This window comes from Notamacropus eugenii, chromosome 5 (genome assembly GCF_028372415.1).
Source record: "Notamacropus eugenii isolate mMacEug1 chromosome 5, mMacEug1.pri_v2, whole genome shotgun sequence".
NCBI classification, from domain to species: domain Eukaryota; kingdom Metazoa; phylum Chordata; class Mammalia; order Diprotodontia; family Macropodidae; genus Notamacropus; species Notamacropus eugenii.
In genome coordinates, this window is record NC_092876.1 from 197,358,485 (window position 1) to 197,381,061 (window position 22,577).

At 38.3% G+C, this 22,577-nt stretch overlaps 1 protein-coding gene across 2 annotated transcripts in view; it reads left to right on the forward strand.

The window, feature by feature from the left end:
* Nucleotides 1-22,577, forward strand: part of MTUS2 (microtubule associated scaffold protein 2) — a 729,368-nt gene that overhangs the window by 272,339 nt on the left and 434,452 nt on the right. For both annotated transcript variants that reach the window (XM_072611825.1, XM_072611824.1), the window contains one exon: nt 2,314-2,511. In XM_072611825.1, coding sequence (XP_072467926.1) covers nt 2,314-2,511 — 198 coding nt within the window. The remainder of the gene's footprint in view (nt 1-2,313; nt 2,512-22,577) is intronic.

Consider the following 22,577-nt stretch of genomic DNA (forward strand, 5'->3'; position numbering starts at 1 on the left):
GTGATTCTGCCCCCAAGGCCTGTTGTGGTCCTACTCCTCCCAGTGCTGCCTGGCCAAGGCTGAGCTGTGCTCCGCTCTGCATCTGGTGCGACAGACCTTTCCCGTTGGCCTTCCATGTCACCCTGGGCTGGAAATCTCCTTCACTCTGTTGTTCTGTGGCTTCTGTTGCTCTAGAATTTGTTGAGAGTCTTTCTTTGCAGGTATTTTATGGGCTGTGGGGGAAGAGCTAGAGTATATTCATCTTTCTACTCTGCCATCTTCACTCTGCCGTGAAGGGAAGAATTTTTGACTAAACAAGAGATCAAAAACATTATGAAGCACAAAATGGATAATTTTGATTACATTAAATTGAAAAGTTTTTGCATAACTAAACCCAATGCCAGCAAGATTAGGAGGGAAGCAGAAAACTGGGAACGAATTTTTGCAATTAGTTTCTGTGATAAAGGCCTCATTTCTGAAATATATAGAGAACTGAGGCAAATGTACAAGAATACAAGTCATTTCCCAGTTGATAAATGGTCAAAGGATATGAACAGGCAATTTTCAGAGGAAGAAATTAAAGCTATCTATCATGATATGAAAAAATGCTCTCAATCACTATTGATTAGAGAGATGCAAATCAAAACAACTCTGAGATGCTACATCACACCTGTCAGATTGGCTAACATGACAAAACAGGAAGATGATAAATGCTGGAGAAGATGTGGGAGAGTTGGAACACTAATTCATTGTTGGTGGAGCTGTGAGCTGATCCAACCATTCTGGAGAACAATTTGAAACTAAAAGCACTACAAAAATGTGCATACTCTTTGACCCAGCAATACTGCTTAGGGCTGTATCCCCAAGAGATCATAAAAATGGGAAAGAGTCCCCCATGTACAAAAATATTTCTAGCAGCTCTCTTTGTGGTGGCCAAAAACTGGAAATCAAGGGGATGCCCATCAATTGGGGAATGGCTGAATAAATTATAGTATATGAATGTAGTAGAATACTATTACGCTATAAGAAATGATGAACAGGAACACTTCAGAGAGGTCTGGAAAGACTTATATGAACTGATGCTGAGTGAAAGGAGCAGAACCACGGGAACTTTGGGCATAGCAACAGCCACAGTTAGCAAGGCATTTTTCTGGTAGACTTAGAACTTTACTACAATGCAAGGACTTAAAAAATTCCCAATGGTCTCTTAAGGCAAAATGCCTTGCACATCCAGAGAAAGAACTATGGAATTCAATTGCAGAATGAACCAGATCATTTTCTTTTGTATTATGTTTTGTTTTGTTTATGATTTCTCTCATTCATTTTAATTCTCCTATGCAGCATGACTAAGGTAAAAATGTATTTAATAGGAACGTATGTGTAGAACCTAAAAAAAAAAAAAACAAACCTCACCTCAGAATACACACACACACACACACACACACACACACACACACACACACACACATATACACACACATATATGTATATATATATATATACTTTTCAGAGCTGTAGGGCGCAAAGATGACCCTGGTGACCCAGTGCCTCATTAACTAACAAAAGTTGTGGGCATTCAGATGGGCCAGGAAGATCTTTAACTTTAATTCACATTACGGTAGCTTTTTGGTAAGAGCCCTCCCCCCCACTCAGATGTTGTTGGTTCTTCCTCTTCTGGTGGTACACGTAGGTGTGTATTATGTGTTCAGACTGTTGGAGCCCTGTCAGTTATCTTTGTGATAATTTCTCTGCTTATATTTTCTCTGTTTACATTTTCTCCATGGTCATGTTGTTAACCTTTCCCCTGAACTAGTGAATGGCATATATGTTTTTAATTAAAGTAAGATTGTTAACCCCTTTGACACTGTCTTTGCTTTAGAAAAGCAGATCAAAAAACCTGTGCTAGCAGCCCACTCCGTGTGCTAGTGTGGTTGCTAATAGAGCCATTTGATTTCTGCCACATCTAACCTGAACTGCACGAAACCTTTGTTCCGTAAAGTTAAAATGAGGAGATGGGTCCCAAGTTCTGAAACTTGGCAGTACTATTGAGAAGCAGCTCAGAGTAGTGAAAAGACCACTGGATTTAGGGTCCTAAGAATTGAGTTTTACTCTTTGTTATCTGTGTGATCTTAGACAAGTCACCTTTGCCACTGTGGGCCTCAGTTTTCTCATTGGTAGAATGACATAATATTTGCATTAGATCACCTCTGTGGCACCTCCCAGCTTTAAATCTTTAAAGATAGTTGCAAACTATTGTTTATGCTGTTTACAACTTATAGGGTTCCCTGGCTTATCCTGTTAAGGAAGACTTACTCTGTTTACCTTTCTTTTCAGCTGATTTAAAGAAAGCCTCCAGTTCAAATGCCACAAGAGCCAACCTCCCCAAATCCGGACTTCGCCCTCCTGGATATTCCCGTCTCCCAGCAGCTAAATTGGCAGCGTTTGGTTTTGTCAGGAGCTCCAGTATCTCTTCTGCCTCCAGCAACCAGTCAGCGGACAGTGTCCAAAGCGATCAGAACAAAACAGCCCACCGTAAGTCAGGGGATGAAGGTGGGGAAGGAAGGTGAGGCAGGGCCAGTAACGTTGTATTTAGGTATCAGATAAATGCTAGAAAGAGATTTTCGGTGGATGGATTAGTTTAATATATGTGACGGTTTAATACTACTATATTTCTAGAATTGATGGAGGTAAATAAATTAAGCATTCAAGTAGACAGGCTTTTTTAAAAAATCCTAATAATGGTATGTTATTAGCTATAAAAGAAAAAGAACATTTTTTAAAGTCAGAATTGCAAAAAATTACGTGGGGTAAATATTCTAGAGATAGATGAACGTGAATGATTTGCAAAAATGACTCTGGATTGTGGTTCCTGTAGTTAGTGTGTCTCAGACAGGCTTTAGATAAGAAGGTGAGGAAAGATCAGGGAATTTGCTTTCTTACTGTATTGTTCTGGTTGTGACTAAAGGGACTGGGTTCTAAAGATGAAGAGCTGAAAGAATATTTTTAGTTACCAGTGATTACCTGTAACACCTTTGAATCATGCGGCACGTGACTTATTTTTAAAAGTTAAATAATTGATGTTAAAAATAGAAATGAGAAGCCCAGCAGTTCTCTCTTCCCTTACTGTTCTCCACTCTCAGAAAAGCCCTATTAGCTGAGATGATGTCATCATCCTCAGGCTTTTTTCTGTGACTGGTGTTAATTCTCTAAAGGATGAAATAACTCTCAGCAGGGTCTGCCACCCTTCTGGCCCCAAGGAAGGACTGGAGGCTGTTAGATTTTGCCTGAGCTTTGAAGATGAAGCTTTCCCTGATCCATGTCAGTTGGAAAGCAATTGTTATCAGATCTGTGGAAGTTCCAATCCAAGATTCTGGATGGTAGGACAATGCCAAAGGCTGAGATAGTCAAACTGGATGACAGTTTTGAAGGGATTATAGGAAATAGAACCAAATAAGAAGAAACACACACACACACACACACACACACACACACACACACACACACACACACACACACCTGAAATTAAATTTTCCCAACCTTCTTTGTGTTATTCTTTTTTTTTAATTTAAAAAGGTGCACAGGTCATTTCATCCATTATATTAATTTCTTCCCTTCAACATTACATCTCCCATTGCTCATATCAGTTTTAACTTTTATAGCTTAGCGTTGACTGTGTTACACTCTTTTAAAATCTAAGGACTGCTCATTTTGTTTTGTTTTTTCCTTCTAAGGAAGCTATAGGTAAAAGTACTTTCGATGCATTCTCACAAAAGATTCATCTTCTGAATATCTCTGGAATTAAAGAGTAAATCTGTGGCATAAGTGATCGCTTGGAGTTGGAACTACAAATATAATAGAAAATGCTTCTGCAAGCCTCATTCAGCTTCTCTTAGGTGTTTACATAAATAGTACCAGGGTTGGAAGACTTTTAAAATTAGGCAGGTTTTAACAAAGTGAAAATTCAGCATTTCTTCAGACTGCAAGAAAGTACCTGCATTTTTAGTCTCAGAAGTATAATTTTCAACAGTGTCTCTCAGAACTGGAATGAAAGAAAACCACGTGGGCTTGTTTGTCTTCTCAGTTACAGAGAATAATTCTAGAAGGGCGTAAGGAGTTGCTTTTTCGCCTGTTGCAGGCTTAACTCTTCCCCTTCTGAGGAGCAGGGATTATTATTGTTGTTCGTTCTTCATTCTCCAAAAGGACCAATGACATCACCAGGGTGATGTCTTGACATGGGTGTGAATTGGATTTAAGTGAGGCAGAGCTGCCCACGTCATCAGCCTTACTCTCTTAAGGAGTAAGAAGAAAGCCTATTATGTATGCCAAAGAAAGTATCTTCCATTTTAGGAGCATCCCATTCTTCCAATTTACTCTCTTTAGATGTTCATTTTACATTAAAAAAAAAATCACTGTTTCGGGATATTCTTGTTCTGGAATATCATTTTTATGACTAAACCAGGCTTTTTGGCTGTCTAAGAGGGTTGTGGGTTCCAGATGTTTGATAAGTTGCGTAGTGTAATAAATAAAGTATTGGCACTTGGAGTTCAAATCACACATTAGATATTTACTAACCATGCAATCCTTGACAACATGCTTAACCCCATATTTCTTCATTTGTAAAATGGTACGGCAGTACCTGTCTCACGTGGTTGTTGTCAAGCTTAAATAAAATAATATATTCAAAGTGTTCTGCAACCCTCAAATGTGAATTGCTATAACGATCATCATTAACAATCAAACGTTTGTTATTTTTTGGAACCAGATGCCCATGAGAATGAGTAGAATTTTTGGTAGTGATGGTGGCCCAGTTTTTCTGAATGTGGTGGGATGCCCATTTAATATGGAGGCTAATACTCAGATTTCCATTGAGAAATTTAATTTTCTCTGTTCCTTAGAAGAAAAAGTGCTGTTTTGAGCAACAGATCCTTGAGAATGGCACAAGTTCAAGGGACTTCAAGAAGGGCCAAGTTGGGAACAATTCCTGGTGTAGTTTTTGTTTTTTCTTTTTTTTTAATAGCACTCTGTGCAACCATTGTTCTGGTGATATTTACGAGGAGATCTAATGTAGTGTTGGGTTTCATGCCATTTTCATTTGCTTTGAAAAAGGAATTTACATACAGTCAGTTGGTTACGGCTGCTTATGTCTTCTAAGGCTACTTTTGCTTTTGTCTTCTGAGCACTGGTTAGTGCAAGGCAAGAATTACTGTCTATATAGACTAGTAAAGCAAAGAAAGGAATGCAATTTTGAATGGGAGAACCTTCTATATAAAATACCCAGTCTCTTAATCCCTCTAACTTTAAATGGTCTTCACTAGACATTGGGAAAGCTCTATGGTAAATGTGATTTGATCCAAAGCATTTAAGGCAAAGTTATATCCTGAATTGTATCAGGTGAGTGATCAGGTAAGGTAATCAGTCAGGACATGTGAATACCATGCTCTGTGTGCCCCCAATGACTCCTCTTCAGGGAATCCTCTGTTAACTGTAATTCTAACCTCTAAAGAATGGAAGGCACCAGGGAGAGAAGGGAGGACTTGGTCTTTTCCAAGCAAAGGCTAGAGTTCTGGTGAATGCCAGGCTGTCCATGTCATTCTCCTGGTAACTACATGGCTTAAGCTATGATCTCATCCTCCAGAGTCTAAGAACAAATGTGTCAAACATAAATATTGAGCGACTTTACTCGTAATTCCCTGGTACAAGTTCTGGATGGAGTAGATGTCCAACAATTCTCTTATTTTGTCTCTGTGGTGCGCTGACTTCATCTTTTTTCAAATCAAATCAATTCAATAAATATTTATTAAATGACTTCTTTATACAAGGGACTGTGCCAGGCATGGCAGATCCAAAGGAAAGCCACAAATTCACATTTCCATAGGACTTTGAAAAGAATGTTTTATGAAGCTTCTACTCATAACAACCTTGTAGCATCATACTTGCCCTTGAAGAACTTCTGGTCTAGTTGGAGAGAAAATTCCAACCCAAATAAATGGAATGCAAATAAGAAACTGAGTATATAAGAGAAAATGTAGGGTAATGTGTAGATAGATGGCCTTGGAGACAAAGAAGAGCTGAGTTTTCTCTGACACATTGTCTGTATGATCCTGAGCAAATCGCTTACCTTCTCAGTGTCCCCAGGTAACTCTCTTACCTCACCCGAAACTCCCAATGCTAGTGAAATCTCAGGTCTAGAAAAAATAAAATTATCTAGGTGAGAATATAGACAGAATGCTATAGAAGACCCAGCTTATGGAAGCTCCCTTGGCAAATATGGCACATGAGCTGGCACAGCAAAGACTGAAGAATGGGAAAAATCTAGTACGTAGAGATAGAAGGGGAATCTATTTATGCAAGGAGGTGGGAAAAGGCAAATCTTTAGGGGACTTGTGAGTAGTTCAGTTTGTGAAAGGTAATAGTATGAGCTAAGGCTAGAGAGGCAATGTGATGGGGTGTGATAAACACTGGCTTTAGTATCAAAGAACCTTGGTTTGAATCCTAGCCTCTGACTGCCTATGTAACTTTAGTTAATTCCTCTTGGCTTCCATTTCCTCATTCATAAAAGATTAGTTAGATTGCCATGTTGAGTCATTTCAGTCTTGTCTGATTCTCCATGACTTCATTTGGGCTTTTCTTGGCAAAGATACTGGAGTGATTTGCCATTTTCTTCTCCAGTTCATTTTACAGATGAGGAAACTGAGGCACACAGGGTTAAGTGACTTGCTCAGGGTCACACAGCTAGTATGAAGCCAGATTTGAACTCATGATGATGAATCCTGGCCCAGCATTCTATCCACTGAGTTGGATTAGATGATCCCTAAGGTCCATTTCAGGGTAACTAGGTGGTACAGTGGCTAGAGCGCCAATCCTGGAGTCAGGAAGACCTGAGTGGAAATTCAGCCCCAGATATTTACTAGCTATCTGACCCTAGGCAAGTCACCTAACCCTGTTTGTCTCAGTTGCCTCAGTTATTTATTTTAAATATACCTAGTCTAACTCATTTTATAAACGAAAAGGGAAGTGACTCAGGTTGTTAGTTTCAGGGATGAGACTAAGAGGCACTGGGATGTCTTGTGGCATCTGAACTCTGCTCCTTCTTCTCTGGCCTCAGTTTATTTATCTGTAAAATAAAAAAGGATGAACTCAGTGACCACACAGCAAATATTGGAGGCAGGACTCAAACTCAGAGTTTCTTGTTCTAAGATGACAGCTCTCTCACCTGCATTTTGTTTAGACTGTGCCACAACACAAACAGGTCTGCTCCTTCTTCCATGTAACAGCCTTTTGAGTATATGAAGACATCTTTTAGGACCCCTCTCACTCTTCCCTGCTCTAAGCTAAACTCCACCAGTTGCTTCTGCTGTTTCTTATGTGATCTTTAAAGGTTTGATTTATTTTGAGCCTTGCATAGAACTTCACATCATATTAAGTCTGTGACTTATGCATCTTTATAATTTGGTTTGAAGAGAAGAGACAAGAAATACCTAAACTGAAATCACGCTGCCTGATCGTGGTCTTCTTGTTAGACCCGTAGCCAGTATGTGTATTTTGCTGGCCTTCAGGGGGAAGAAAATAAAATCAACCTAATTATGGTGGAAATGGCCTGTTACTAATATCAGTTGTCATGTCAACATTCTTTCAGTAATCAGGGGCTTTAAAAAAAATTGCAGCATTAAATCCCTGTCATCTGTGGTAGCATGAGGATGCCTGATTATTAAATTAATCACAGGTTTAGGCACTGATGCTATTTTCCCAGTGGGTAGGTAGGCATAATATTTTATTTAAAAGTCAGAACCTCAGGAGGTCGTGTAGAAAAAGAAGGTAGATGGATCTGGATCTTCGTGGATTAATCATTAATGGAAATCATTCAACAACAGAAAAATTTCAGTGCAGGGACCATGTCTAGTTGTGTGTTGTGAACACTACCTAGCATAATACAAACCCTCATTAGATATGATATACATTAATGTTCACTGTACAATAATTTAGTACATTAGTGAGACTAGAGTATGAGACTGAGTCTTTTCCCCTGTTCTTCCTACATTTTTATTGTTGAGTCATTTCAGTTGTGTCTGACTCTCCTTGACCCCATTTGGGGTTTTTCTTGGCAGAGATACTAGAGTGGTGTTTTCCATTTTCTTTTCCAGTTCATTTTACAGATGGGCAAACTGAGACAAACAGGGTGAAGAGACTTACTCAGGTGAAGACATCTTTTAGGACCCCTCTCACTCTAGTAAACTAGGAAGTATCTGAGGTAGAATTTGAGCTCAGGTCTTCCTGACTTCTGGTCCAGCATTCTATCCACTCTGCCACCTGGCTGCCTCTGTATCGTGATGTTTCATCCAATTCTTCCCTATGTTACAGCTGTTCGTCTACATACACTCCTTCTTTTTAGAGCATTGTAACTTCATGAGGATAGCGATGAGGCCCATTGTCTCTGTATCCCTACTTCTCCTAGCACAGTACCATGTACAAAGTGCTAGATATTTTTTTTTTAAACTTGCATATGAAAGAGGGTTACTGTGGTTCTGGGCTCAGTCCTCGTGCCACTGCCTCTCTCTTGCTTTTGATGACCAGTTGTACATGGAGCTGGGGCTCAGCTATTTGAACCAGCTATGATGTTATGGAGAATTTTTTTTTAACAGACAGATCATTGCCAAGTAGAAGCTCTCTCTTTCTCCCTCGTCTATCTCTCTTCCTCCTCTTTTTCCCTCTATTTCTTTGTCTCTCTCTTTTTCTCTCTCTTTAACTTAAGCCTTGATTTGGAAGATGTCTAGAATATGCAGTCGCCAATATGTCATTTAGTATAGCCAACTTAAGTAGCAAAGGCAGTACACCATTTAAAAATATGTTGTCCTAACAAAAATGCTAATTACTATGAACTGAAATAATTATACAAATATTTAACAAATTATATTCAATCTCTAAACTGAAAAATATTATAAATCATGGAGATGCAAAATCTCACAATCTTGATGAGGAAATATCCTTAACTGTGAGGTTTAAGCATAGTTCTTAATAAACCACTGAGTGTATATAGCAAAAATGTTTAATTTATTAAATATTTGTATAATTATTTCAGTTCATAGTAATTAGCATATATGTGTATATATATATGTACACATGTAAATATATGTCTATCCTCTACACTTACATGGAATTTTATTTCCTGTTTTAATCACATGAAATCAAAACTATTGATTTTTCTTTAGTTTCTTGAAGGAATCCAATCATGAAGACAATTTGAACTGGAAAATAGCCAGATTTTTTGGTTGGTTAATTAACCAAAAAGATTAATGTGAAAACTGTTTGTGTTCTGAATTCAGCATCTACTGTCATGACTACTATAAGATGTATTTCCATACGTAACACGTTTGCTTTTCTATGTCTAGCATGCATTCTAAACAAGATCAGAGCTGACAAGGGGTATATTAATAACTCCTCCAGAAACAGCTATTAGCCTCTCTTGCATTGCTAGCAAACAGGGATTCATTTTTTATTCATGGAATAGGGAGATTGAAGTGATTTATGAGGTCAGATCTCTGTCTCTGTGTCTCCGTGTTTCTCAGTCTCTCTCTGTTTCTGTCTCTCTCTCCCTCACTCTCACACACACACACACACACACACACACACACACACTCACACACACATTCATAGCAGCTACTCACAAACCTTTTCCTGCTACTGATTTGCAAGGGAGTTTTAACCTGCTCCATTTCCAGCCTGAGCCATTTCACCTCACTTTAGGTGGCCTAGTGAGCTTCTGTTTGGGGGCGCTTACCTTAGGATCTCAATATATTAGTATCAAATTTAATGTAGACACCGTATTGACTTAGTTCACTGCAGCTCGGAACTCCCAAGAATCATAGACCAGCCTCAGTCAGTCTCCCCAGGGCAGAGATTACACATGTACACTACCGAGCCTGGCCATAAGTGACTTAGGAGCTCTCTGCTCTTTTGCTACCTTTTGAACTTTGTGTGTAATTGAAAGCTTTGTTAATCCCTTACAAAGCCTGAAGGAAGCAACTGTCTATGAAGAGATGAGTCACAGTCCAAAAATTTTTGAAAAGGATTTGAGTACAGAGGGATAATGGGATTTTTAAAAAATATATCATTAATAGGGAGATTTAAAGTTATAAAGTAGCAATCGAAAGACTTGAGCTCCTGTCTCATTCCTAGTTATCTGATCTTGAATAAATCAACTTTTCTCAGCCTCAATTTCTTTATCTGTAAAATCTGGTTATAAAAACCTACCTTGACTACATAAGGGTTATTTTGAAGATCCCATGAGTTCATATGTGTGAAATCTTTCCCTGCTGACATCCTTGCTGTCCTTCAAAACCCAGCTCAGATGTCTCTCCCTTCGTGGTGCCTTGCCCTGTGAGAGGAAATGTGTTGTAGAAGACAGAGGTCTAGCTTTGGATTCAGGAAGACTTGGATGGGTTCATTTCCTGCCAATTAGACTGGGATCTTCTTGAAGGCAAGGACTGTCTTTTGTATGTCTGGCACATAGTAGGTACTTAATAAATGCTTATTGACTGACTCATATTTGTACTAGATATGTGATCTTGGACTCATATTTGTACTAGATATGTAATCTAGTAACTCACTGGGCCTCACTTTCCTCATCTGTAAAGTGATTACTGACTGACAGTCCTTGCAAAAACCTTACATGGTTTTTATACAAACTTGAAAGCACTGTAGGATGTGAATTGATTTTTCTTCTTGATCCCTAAAAGCATTATAAAAGTTGGCATTTATTATAGTATTAATATTTGTAAAGCAGCATGTATATTTTACCTCATTTCATCCTTGCAATAACCCTGTGAGGTAAGTATTAACATTATTATTCACATTTTACACTTGAGGAAAATGAGGCAGACAGAGCTTGCCTCAGTGACTTGCCAGCATCCCCCAGCCGGTAACTGTCTGAGGAAGAATTCAATCTCAGGTCTTCCTGCCTCTGGGTCCAAAGCTGTTAATTTTTTTCCTAAGAACTCTTCATAATACATTTAGTTTTCTTTGCATTTTTCTTTATATACTGTTTGTGACAGCAAATAAACCTCAATTTTCCCCAGATCTTTTAATTAAGAGATATGATACCCTCTAAGCTTCATTTAATGTTTAAATTACACTTATGGAATCAACTTTGACACACATTTGAGGGAAGGCAAAGCCTAAGAGTTTCAATAAGGTCAATGGCTACTCCGGTTCCAACACCTCCCCACCCCGAAGTAGAAATGTAGGACAAATGTTGAAAACTGCACAATCCATTAAAAAGAGCTACCATGTTTTTGTTATGTTGAACTGTTTTAATTTGTTTTTCTTTGCTACCTAACTGCGAAATTACATGTACTCTGTGAGATATAGTGTTTTTTGGGGGGAGTTCTGGGATTCAATCTGTTTCTACCTCTCCCTGCTGTTAAGTTGGTGAGTTTTTCTATACAAACTCAAGGCTCAAAAATATGAAATGATTCTGATTCCACAAATTTTATCAGTTCATATTAGCAAAACTCAGGCAAAAAGTGCCTGTTGTATTTTTGTGTAGCTGTACCTAAAAAGTCTCTTCCAAATCCTTTCTTTCTCATCAATCAGGAAAAGAAATCCAGTTAGTTTTTTCTCTCAAGTGGAACATGTTTATGCAAGGTGACTAATAACAGAGCCCATTAACCTAACCCTGATGGCATTTAAAACCTGTGCTCAAAATAGGAAATGAGATTGTGAGATTGTATCTGTTCCCATTCCTGTGCTTTTATGGTCCCATGGGACCAGGAGTTGGGGTGCAGAATGGAAGCATTTAATTTTGTAGTCTGAAAGAGGTTTCCCACAGCTCCTCATTTTAAATGAGCCTGATTTCTGTTGTACTAAAACTTTTCCATTATATTAATCAAATATATGAAGGAATCTCAAACCACTTCAGGTAAGTAAAGGAAAGAAAGATTGACAGTGGGCCCAGAACTTAAATGACTGACCTCAGAAATGAGACAGACACTGCAAAATTTAGCCCCTCAGTGCACTGGGACACTATGTTTGCCATGTAAATATTGGTCATAATGCCTTGGGAATATTGCATGCTGATCATAATTGCATTTGTTATGGTCTGTATTTTTTCTACATAATCATAAAATTCTACCCCAATATTTTAAAAAAAGAAATGAGGTAGACTCAAAAATATCACTGAAGGATATAAATAATCCATTTTTCTGAACTACATAATTATAAACTTCCAAGTATTTTTAAGAGAGGAAAAATTTGATTCTTTCACTCTGAGCCTTACTGTTAATTTTTACTAATTACCCCTCATGATACATTCAATTTTCTTTACATTTTTATTTTCTATCTGCTGTTTCTGACAGCAAAAGAAAAAATTTTTCTAGGATCTCTTAATAATCATCTAAGTTTCATTTAATGTCTAAATTATACTTAATGCATCAACTTTGACACATATTTGAAGAAAGGCAAGCCTTAATTTTTGCCAATGACTTTTCCAGATTCAAAACCCTCACTACTCCAGAAGTAGAAATGTGGATCAACTGTTGAAAGTTGCACCATAAGAGCTGCCACGTTTTTATTTTATGAAATTGGTTTTTTGTTTTGCTTTGTTTTTTGCCCCTTTTTTGAGTGTCCTTGGTGCTTAGAGTAGCGTCTGGCACATGGTAGGCACTTAATGAGTACTTGTTGAGTAGAACCTAAGAGGATGCACATTCAGTAGACAAGTTCTCTCTCTTCAAGGACATATTTCTTCCAACTGTGAATATTTAATTTGAGATAATTTGAATTCTACTTCTTCACAGACTTTGTAAATCAAAATCAACTTATAACTACTGAATAAGTTTTAGTGCACAGATATGGTCTAGAATATTTCTCCCTTTTAAAGTTAAGTCGCAAGCACTTACTTTGGGTTAATCAATCACTGTACTAAGCAGTGGGTATACAAAGAAGGAGGCCCTGCCCTCAATAGAAGACTGACCTGTTGCTGTGAATTGTGCATCTGTGCAGAGATGGGCTAAACCTCTGAACAGCTTGTACAGTTTGGAATGTGTTTCCTTCACCACTAACTCCAGTCATGGAATTTTTAAGGTAATGGGGCTCTATTTAAGCCTTTCATTTGACATATGAGAAAATGAAGCATAACCACACTAAATGACTCACCTGAAGATCTTGCAAACTATTGGACAAAATTGGTCTCCTCACTCCTAGGCCAATACTCCTGAGCTTGACCATGGAATATGCTTCCTTTTAAATTTAATAAAACCCAAAGCTGCCAACCCTTTTAAAGGAACAATTCAACGTTCCATGTTTGTCCCATATTTCTGTTTTAGTTGTAGGATTGTTGTGCCTGGAGAAGTCATTGTCTGTGCCCAGTCTCTCAGGGTTTGTCTTGCCTTCATTATATGTCAAGGTTAATGTAATAGATGCAACTACCTTTCTCCCAAAGTAGAGAATAGGTTCAGGTAGCGGATAATTGCATGCTGGTGATGCCTTACTGATTTTGGAGTGTTCTGTATTAATGACATCCCCCAGGGCTTTTGCACGTTCTAAAAATTGGAATACCCTAAGAAAATTACAAAAGGAGTCAGAGATCAGAGTATCAGAATGTTAAGTAGTCAAATAAGTATGGGGTCAGTGCAGAGATGATGACTTTGTGCATGATTACATCTGATCTTCTCGTCTTTCAGGGCTCTTCCCCTATTTCTCTGGGACAGAAGACTTGCTACAATTCCCAGTATACATCTGCTCTGCTCTGTGTGTGTAACTTTACTCCCCAGAGCCCCACACCTAACACACTTTTCACCATTTTTCTCATGAATTGATAATTGTATCAACATATCTTTGCTAAGAGCTTGACAGTCTAGGCTCTATGTCTCCATTCAATAGTCCCACGCTTCCTTAGTGTATGTTGGCTAGATTTAAGCACCCTTCCCTGACTGCCATTTCCTTCCTCTTCGCTCATATTCATCCATGTCGGCTCCATCCCTCTACTACCCCATCCCAGTTTTACTTATCTCTCCATTGTGCCCATTGGAACGCCTGTTCAATCCGCCCTCCTTCCTTTCTTCTTTCCTTCCTTTTCCCCTCCTTCTCTCTTTCCCTCCTTCTCTTTCCCTCCTTTCCTTCCTTCCTTCCTTCCTTCCTTCCTTCCTTCCTTCCTTCCTTCCTTCCTTCCTTCCTTCCTCCCTCCCTCCCTCCCTCCCTCCCTCCCTTCTTCTCTTGTATCCTTCCTCTTTTCCCTCCTTCCTCTCTTCCTTCTTCCTTTGTTTGTCCTTGTATCTACATGGCCATGTCTAGATTTCACTCTCGGAAAGGCATGGATAAGTATCTCTAGTGTCTCCTCTGCCAGGTAGCACCATGTAAGATGTTAATTCCTGCCAGGAAAGGAGCAGAAATTGGGGCCACAAGACTGACTCCTCTGATCTCCTTAGAAAGAGAGAGAGGGTTCTAGGCTAGAATTAAATCCATCTCTCCCTGCTAAATATTGTTAATCTTGGGGATATCATTTTAAGATTCAAGCTAAACTCTTGTTCACTATCACTTAATGGTGAATAAATATACCAAGCTATATATCCAAGGCTTGGTTCCTTTCCCAACAAATGCTGGTTACATGAAGATCATATATATCAAATAGCAAATTCATTTATCGAAGACAATTTTAAAAAAGGAAGCCAAAGAAATTATACAGATGAAAATATACTAGACAAAATAGAGATCTCATTCACAGGAAATTTCCTGAAGTCTCTAGTGTGGTAAACTTGGTAGGGTGATTGAGGTACTGAGTCTTATACATGTCAGCTTCTTCCCAGAGTCCTTCTCTCCCTGAAGAGAACCTGCAACCACATGGCTTCTTCCTAGAAGCTGGAAGTCAGAATATTAAGTTCTTCATCATCATATTTGTCATCTTCTTCTTCAGTGTCATCGTCTTCTTCTTCTACTTCCTCCTCCTCCCTCTCCTCTTTCTTCTCCTGCTCTTCCTCTCCTTCCTCCACTCTCCCGACCTGCCAATTCCTCTCATACAGGCATGGAGCAGGGAATGGTCAATTTCCACCAGGAAGGAGAGTCTTGTATAAATGGGCTTGAACCTCTGATTACAGATAGAACACTTGTCCATGGTTATTTCACCAGTGGTGGCCAGATCCTCAATATTATGGGAAGCAGAAGGTCACAGGTTTTGGAGGCTGAAAACATTTGCTTCTTCAGGACATCTGATTAAGTTCTCAATTATGAAGGGACACAAGTGAATCCAGCAGTACAAAGTTTTGATATGCCAGGATTCTATTTATTTAGGCCATTCCTTGTCTTAAGCCACTGCCAACCTTGAGGTTGTTATAGTAATTAAATATTCAGAGTCAAGATATAATTTTTATTAGTAATCTTAAATCAGTTGCACTTTAAACATGACCACGTGGGAAAGTGGGAAAAGAGTCTTCAAAACAATTTTTCCAATTGAGCTCACTAACACTTTCTGCAAAAATACTGGCTCTTTTTTAGAGGTATCATTCAAAGAGAGTATTTCTGAGAATGACTTCATTGCTACAGTGAATGAGTACTTGAGGTTATATTTGACTTATTCACAAGATGATTTAATCCTCCAGGGATGAGTGTCCTTTTAAAAAAAGGCTATCAAAGGAAGTACCAGTAAAATTGCCCAAACAATTGCAGCATCCCCTGTACTCAGAATTTTAAAAATTGAACATCAGATTAGTCATATGATTATACATAGATTATTCACTGCCTTTCCTAAAAACATTTATATTTATTTTCACATGTTTAGATGTGTATTAAATTTATATTCACATATTTAGATGTGTATTAAATTTATATTGACTTATTTAGATGTGTATTAAAAGCTTAGTAGTATGCTTTGCATATTATGTAAATACTTTGCACATCTTCCCTCACTCCCATCCTCTTTTTTCTTTTTTTCTTTTCTTTTCTCTTTTGGTTTAAGGAGTGTTTGGCCTAAAGAGTGATATACTTGCTTCTTAATCAAAGGATTAAAAATTTAAAGAAAAAAAGGCTTAGTAGATATTTTTAAAAACATGTGTGGCCCATTTTAATTTTAATTATTTAAATGGGATCAATTACATTTATTAATGCCCAAATAGGCAGAAGAAGGCAGTGGTGCAGTGGATAGAGTGCTGGGCTTAGAGTCAGGAAGACTCATCTTAGTGAGTTCAAATCTGACCTTAGGCACTTAGAAGCTGGGTGACCCTGGGCAAGTCATTTAACCCTGTTTGCCTCTGTTTCCTCATTTGCAAAATGATCTAGAGAAGGAAATGGCAAACCGCTCCAGTATCTTTGCCAAGAAAACCCCAAATAAGATCACAAAGCGTCAGATATGAGTGAACAATAAAACAGGTACAGGTCACTGTGCAGAGATCAATGGGGAAGAAAAAAGAGAAGGAGGAGAAAAGGAAGAAGCTAGTATTTCTAGAGCTTTTAAAGTTTACAAAGCACTTTACAAATATTATCTTATTCAATCCTCACGATGAGGTAGGTGCCCCATTTTCCAGATGAGGACAGTGAGACAGACCACACAGCTATTATTAGTCTGAGGCTGGCTTACTTTTATTGGTCTGAGGTCTATGAGGAATATTATTAGTCAGTTACTATTAGTCTGAAGTCTCCTTGACTTCAGGGCTAGTGTATCCACTGCACCACCTATTGGGTACAAAGAAGCATAACATATAGTCTGTACCCATGAGCGATTAATGTACAGACTAGCTCCTGATGTAGGATATGTAGCTATGTGTGATTCCATGATCTCACCAATGTAAGTATTCCCTCCATTAGTACAGTGTAGTATCCTGTACCACCTCATCTGTGCTTTCCCATCTTATTTGATTCTAGTTCATATTCTCCCACAAAACCTTCACAGAGATCTACCAGAACGGTTGGAAGCCCTCCTCTCTCTTCCTTGTGGGTGCCGGTGCAGCCCTCTTGCTGCTCCCATCTTATCTCCATACATACGTGCCCCACGTCCTTTTTCCCATAACACATTTTCTCACTGATGTCCTTTACCTCATTTCTCGTACACAGGCCATGACTGAAAATATCCTCTACCTTACACATGCTTCCCACTGTCCATCTCCCATTTAGTTCACCCACAACTTGGATTTTTAGGAAAACTCAGGTCACAAACACATTCATTAGTTCATTGTTTCATTAGTAATACAAGAAAGTATATAAATTGGGCCAAATGGGGGGGTATAGACAACAAATACTATAAGACATCAAAATAGAGAGTAATTTGGATAGCAATGATCAGGCAATCTTGAAGAGTTGTGTGGATTAAAAAAGGTGAACAATAGGGAAGGAACTCCATGTGAAAAATATTAAGTGATAGGTGTGAGGTGGATTACTTTAATTTGAATTTCTCTAATTAGTGATTTGGAACATTTTTTAGACTTATAGATAGCCTGGTTAAGGGCTATATAGATGACATAAGATCTCTAGGGAGCAGAGATTAGCAGTTCTTCCATCACCTCCCATTCAGTCTCTTCTTACATCTCTCCTTCCACCCCACCCCCCAGCTGCTGAGAGGTCTGCATTCATGACTGTTTCTAATCATGTCCCTCCAAGTCCTCATATGCTCATCAATTCTTTACTCTTTCCATTTTGTCCTCTGCCATCTAAATGAGTTCTCCTCCACAGTCTGCAACTCTCAGAAATACCTAGGATGGCAGAGTTTCTGGTTTTCACTCTAAAGAGTGATCCATTAATATGGCCAGTCAGGCCAGCCAAGCCCAACCCAACCCAGCCTGCTTCTGACAAATCCTTTCACCAAGTTTCATTTCTCTACAAAAACTGATTTTAAGGTTTTTGTAGTCCCAAATTGGGCTTTGTAGGAATGTATCTTTCATTTTTGACATTGCAGATATGGAGCTAACAGTGTCATGCACTATGGTTTCACCTAGTCCTATTTTCATGGGACTCTAAGAAAGCTGCACATGTTTTAAGTGTTTGCTCTTCTGTCCTTGGCCTAACTGCATTAGCATTATATTAGAATCTCTTTAGGAGTTGTTAGAATGTACCAAATTAGAAAATATCTGTTAAGTTCTTTACAAACCCCACAGAATTATATAAATATTAACTATGATTATTTTTTATTATTATTTCTGTCTGTCTTCTGTTACATTATACTCAGCAGATGTTTGTATAAAGGCACTGAAGGAATTCTTTTTCGGTGATGATGAAAAGTGTTATCCAGGACATTTCATTTTCTACCATTAAAATATCTAATTTCTGAAATGGAAAGATAGAGGCTGCAGTTTGGGAATTAGTGTTCTAAATGATAGAGAAAAAAATTAATTGGCCAATGCGTAATAACCTAGGAGAACGAAGTTGCACCTGTATTTGTTTTTCCTCATTTTATGAAAATATGCTGTTATCATTCCAATAATGCTCGTGCATAGAATGGAAAACATACACTGTTGGGATCATGAGCCAACTTCTGCTAAATGAGATATTCATAAGTGAAATTAAATCACATGCTGTTCCTAACTATTCCACTATAGCACTACTTGTAAACACCGTGGTTGCTATTCAACAAGCATGAGTGGGTATTCTAGTTGGTTTAGAGCAGAGAGAGAATTAGAGGAACAATTTACTAGCCATACTGACATAGGGCTACAATAATTTTAATCCATATTGCAATACTTAAATTTTTCTCATTATTATGAATATATTTTTGCCTTTTTGACCATATTTAGCATAAGAAAAAGACACAGAGGTCATCTACCCTAATACCTACCTCAGGCATGCATCCTCTCCATTGTAAAGGGGAGCTAGGTAGTGCAGTGGATGGAGTGTTGGACCTGGAGTCAGGAAGAATCACCTTTATGAGTTCAAATCCAGCCTCAGACACTTACTAGCTGTGTGACCCTAGGCAAGTCACTTCACCCTGTTTGCCTCAGTTTCCTCATCTGTACAAATTAGCTAGAGAATGAAAAAGCAAATAATTCCAGTATCTTTGCCAAGAAAACCCCAAATGGTTTCACAGAGAGTTGGACATGACTCTTTCAACAGCAAAGAGGAGAGAATAAAGTTCAAACTTGGAGACAGGAAGACCTTAACTCTAAACCTGCCCGAGATACCTCCTAGGCATATGAATCTAGGCAAGTCACTAAACTATTTTTGGGCTGTTTTCTAACTGAAGATAAATTTCCTAAAATGGAGATAGAGGTAACGCCTACCTCACAGGGTTTTTGTGAGGAACAAACGATATAACATGTGTCAAGTGCTTTGCAAAGCTTACCAACATGAATTCTATCCATTGTATTGTATTGGTCAGCTAGAGTACCTTCATGTATCTTTACAATGTAATATCAATTTACATTTCAAGGGGCATAGTACTTTAAAGCATTCATTCAGTAAGCAGTTACTGTATCTGTTACATGCTAGGCACTGCCCTCTGCAAAGGAAAAACAAAAAGAGAGCCAGTCCCTGCCTAAATCCATAGCATTAATGCAATTCACCATAGCATTTTTTGGTTCCTTCCTTATTGATTCAAGACTTTTATTGTTCCATGTAAAACTTCCATGAACCATGTGTGACTATTATAGTTTGGCCACCTCTAATTGAGGTTATGGGGCTAATACTGTCAGAGTGGCATGCTCCCTACATAGCTTCACACATTGTGATGGGTAGGGAAGACAGGAGGTATCATCTTCCTAAGACCACTATAAGGCACATGGACCCAACCCTGCTTCCCTTAGATTGGAGTCATCTTTTATTTTCAATCAGATTATGCTCACCTCTTGATGAAGCGTTTTTCAAACAGAGTGAAAAATAAACTTCTTTAAAGAAGTAAAATCCTCCCCTCTCACTGAAAGATAAAAGACTTGATTTCTGTGAAGTGCAAATTTGATCATAGTGGGGCTATGAAGAAACCTGGGCTATTCAAGTAAATCACTTCCTGCATGCCACAAGGCATCTGTCCCCTCACACAGGGACAGTTTAAATGGAAAATGTGACAAGATGCAAAACTGAGTGGCTAATTGACATTTAGATCTTTTTTACAGTGGAAAACAAACCCTTTGCAAGCAGTTGTCGCTGACAGCGATGAAATAGTCTGGCCCCTGTGGATAAGTAATTTTTCTCTACCTTCAGCTTCTCTAAGTACAGGTAATGTGCAGGTTCTGGCCAGTAGACATCCCAAATACCACTTAGTGCCTTGGCAGTGAATTTGATCAGTTGTAGGAGATGTGACTTTTCAGACGGATATATTTAAGTAACTGCAGATTGGAGAGACCATTACCCTGGTTTTTTGAACTTTTGATTTAGACACTTTCACTAAACCAAGCTGATAGTAAAGTCTCTTCAGAGTGGTTTGTGAAGATAAAAACTTGGGCCATTTGAATATCCCTTGGTATCAATCAGAAAGATTTTAATCTTCATGGCTACTTGGTGGCCATCCCTAGATGATATTTAGGAACAATAAATTCTTTTTAAAAATATTTACTTATTTTTAGTTTTTACTATTCACTTCCATAAAATTTTGAGTTTTTAATTTTCTTTCCCACTCTCTTCTCCTCCCTCCCTAAGATGGCATGCCATCTGATAACAATAAACTTTGTGGCTATAAGTATTGAAGGGAAATTTTGTTTGGATTAACTGAAAATTCTCAATTAGATGGTTTTTTTTATTGCTTTTCATTCATTTTGCTTTTTATGGATCTTGTCTAAATCTTTCTTCAGCATCACTTATTAAGTAAGCACACTGTGTTAGGAGGAGGGAGATATATAAACATAACTAGAACAGGTACTTGCCCTCAAGAAACCGAGAATTTAGTTGGGGAGATAATTGGTGCCAAGATATTGAAATGCAAATAGGATATAATTAGTGTGTAAAATAGAAGATGCTATAAGAGTTGAAAGAGGTCACAAAGAAAACAACTGGTATACGTTTAAGAATTTTTCTTTGCATTTAAGATAAAGTACTATCTTTTGAACAATACCTTATTTTATTGAGTTCTCTGCTTTATAGGGGGTTATCTTTTGTTTATTTTTTTTTACCAGTCACACACTCTAGTAAGAACAATGCTAGACTAGAGGTCTGGAGCTTTTTTTCCAGTCTTGTTTCTAGGACTTTGGACACCTTCATTGTCTTCTCCAGGTCCTTCTCCAGTTCCTAATCTAGAAGAGGAGGGAAGCATATTAGATCGTCTCTAAGTTTCTTTCCCTGTGATTCTATGATTGTTCCCCTCCAGAATACTATAAGGGATTGCAGACTTTGTTTCTTGATGCTGCTTTGTTATCTGACTTTTTTGGAGCCATAAGACAAGATCAGTTTGTCACCTGCCTGAACGCTCTGTGGTTGTAGAGGACTTCTCGGTTGGTTCAGTGACTTAGATAGGTGCTGCTCCACTCTGCTGGTTCCAACGATAGGGAAAGGATGCCTTGATGCCAACTGTGCAATGGCTTTCCCCACCCCACCCCATCCCACCTTTAGCACACATACTTCTGAGCTCTATGATAATGGAAGGATGGAGACGTTTTTCTAGAAATATTTGATTACCTGGGATAATGTCTTTAAGGCCTTCATGCATGGCAGTAACTTTTAAGTCATTAAGTTCTGGGTAAGAAAACCTCCAATATCAGGCCCTGAGACCGTGTAGGCCTAGTGTGCCCAAACTGACGTACCAAATAGTGATGTTGGCTCCATTGACATTCCCTATTTCTTAAATTGTCAAGATTCACCAATATTAGTATATCCCCAAATTTCACAAATACCCCTGATTCATTTAAGCATCTACTTTATGGAGAACCCAAAGCAAGTCAAAGAATCAACCTTGAGTGCTATTCCTAACTTGAGTGCTGTTTTCTAACTTCCTCTGGAACTTGAGGTAACCAAGGGGGGCAATGTATGACATTCTAGATAGTGGTTCCCCAAAAATGGCACTGTGAGAAACCTCCTTGCTTATAGAATCATAAGATTTAGAGTTGAAAGGGTTCTTCACTTCATCCAAAGATTTGTGATTCATTGATGGATTTCCTTCAGTGACTTAGCTCTACTACCTTGTACACAGTGATGGATGTACCGCATGAATAAACGATATAGTTATGAACCTCTCAGAACTTGACTTGGCTGACATTTTAGAAGACAGATAGTCCTAGGGATCTACCCAAAGTCTTTCTATCTTGATAGACTACCTAGAGTTTATCCTTCTTAGGAAGAAAACTCAAGAGCTCAGTTGTAGAGTCACTTTGACTTCATAGTCACATCAGAGGAAGATTTTAGCAGAGGGTAGAAGCCTTCAGAGCTTTGGCAGGACCCTTTAAACAAAATAAATAAATAAATGAATAGAGAGATAGGTGAATGAATGAACAAAAGAATGAATGATTTTAAAATATCTATTACAAATATTATTAAATAACACAGTAATGGCATACCATAGATAGACCACTAGGTTTGCAGTCAATAAGACATGAATCTGAATCCTGCTCTATTTGTTAATTGTGTGAGTTTGGGAACCTTAACCTCTCTGTGCCTTAATTTCTTTATCTATAAAATGGAGATAGATAGAATCAACTTTACAGTGTTGTTGGAAGGACCAGTCAGTCAGCAAGCATTTATTAAGCACCTACTATATGCCAGACGCTGTT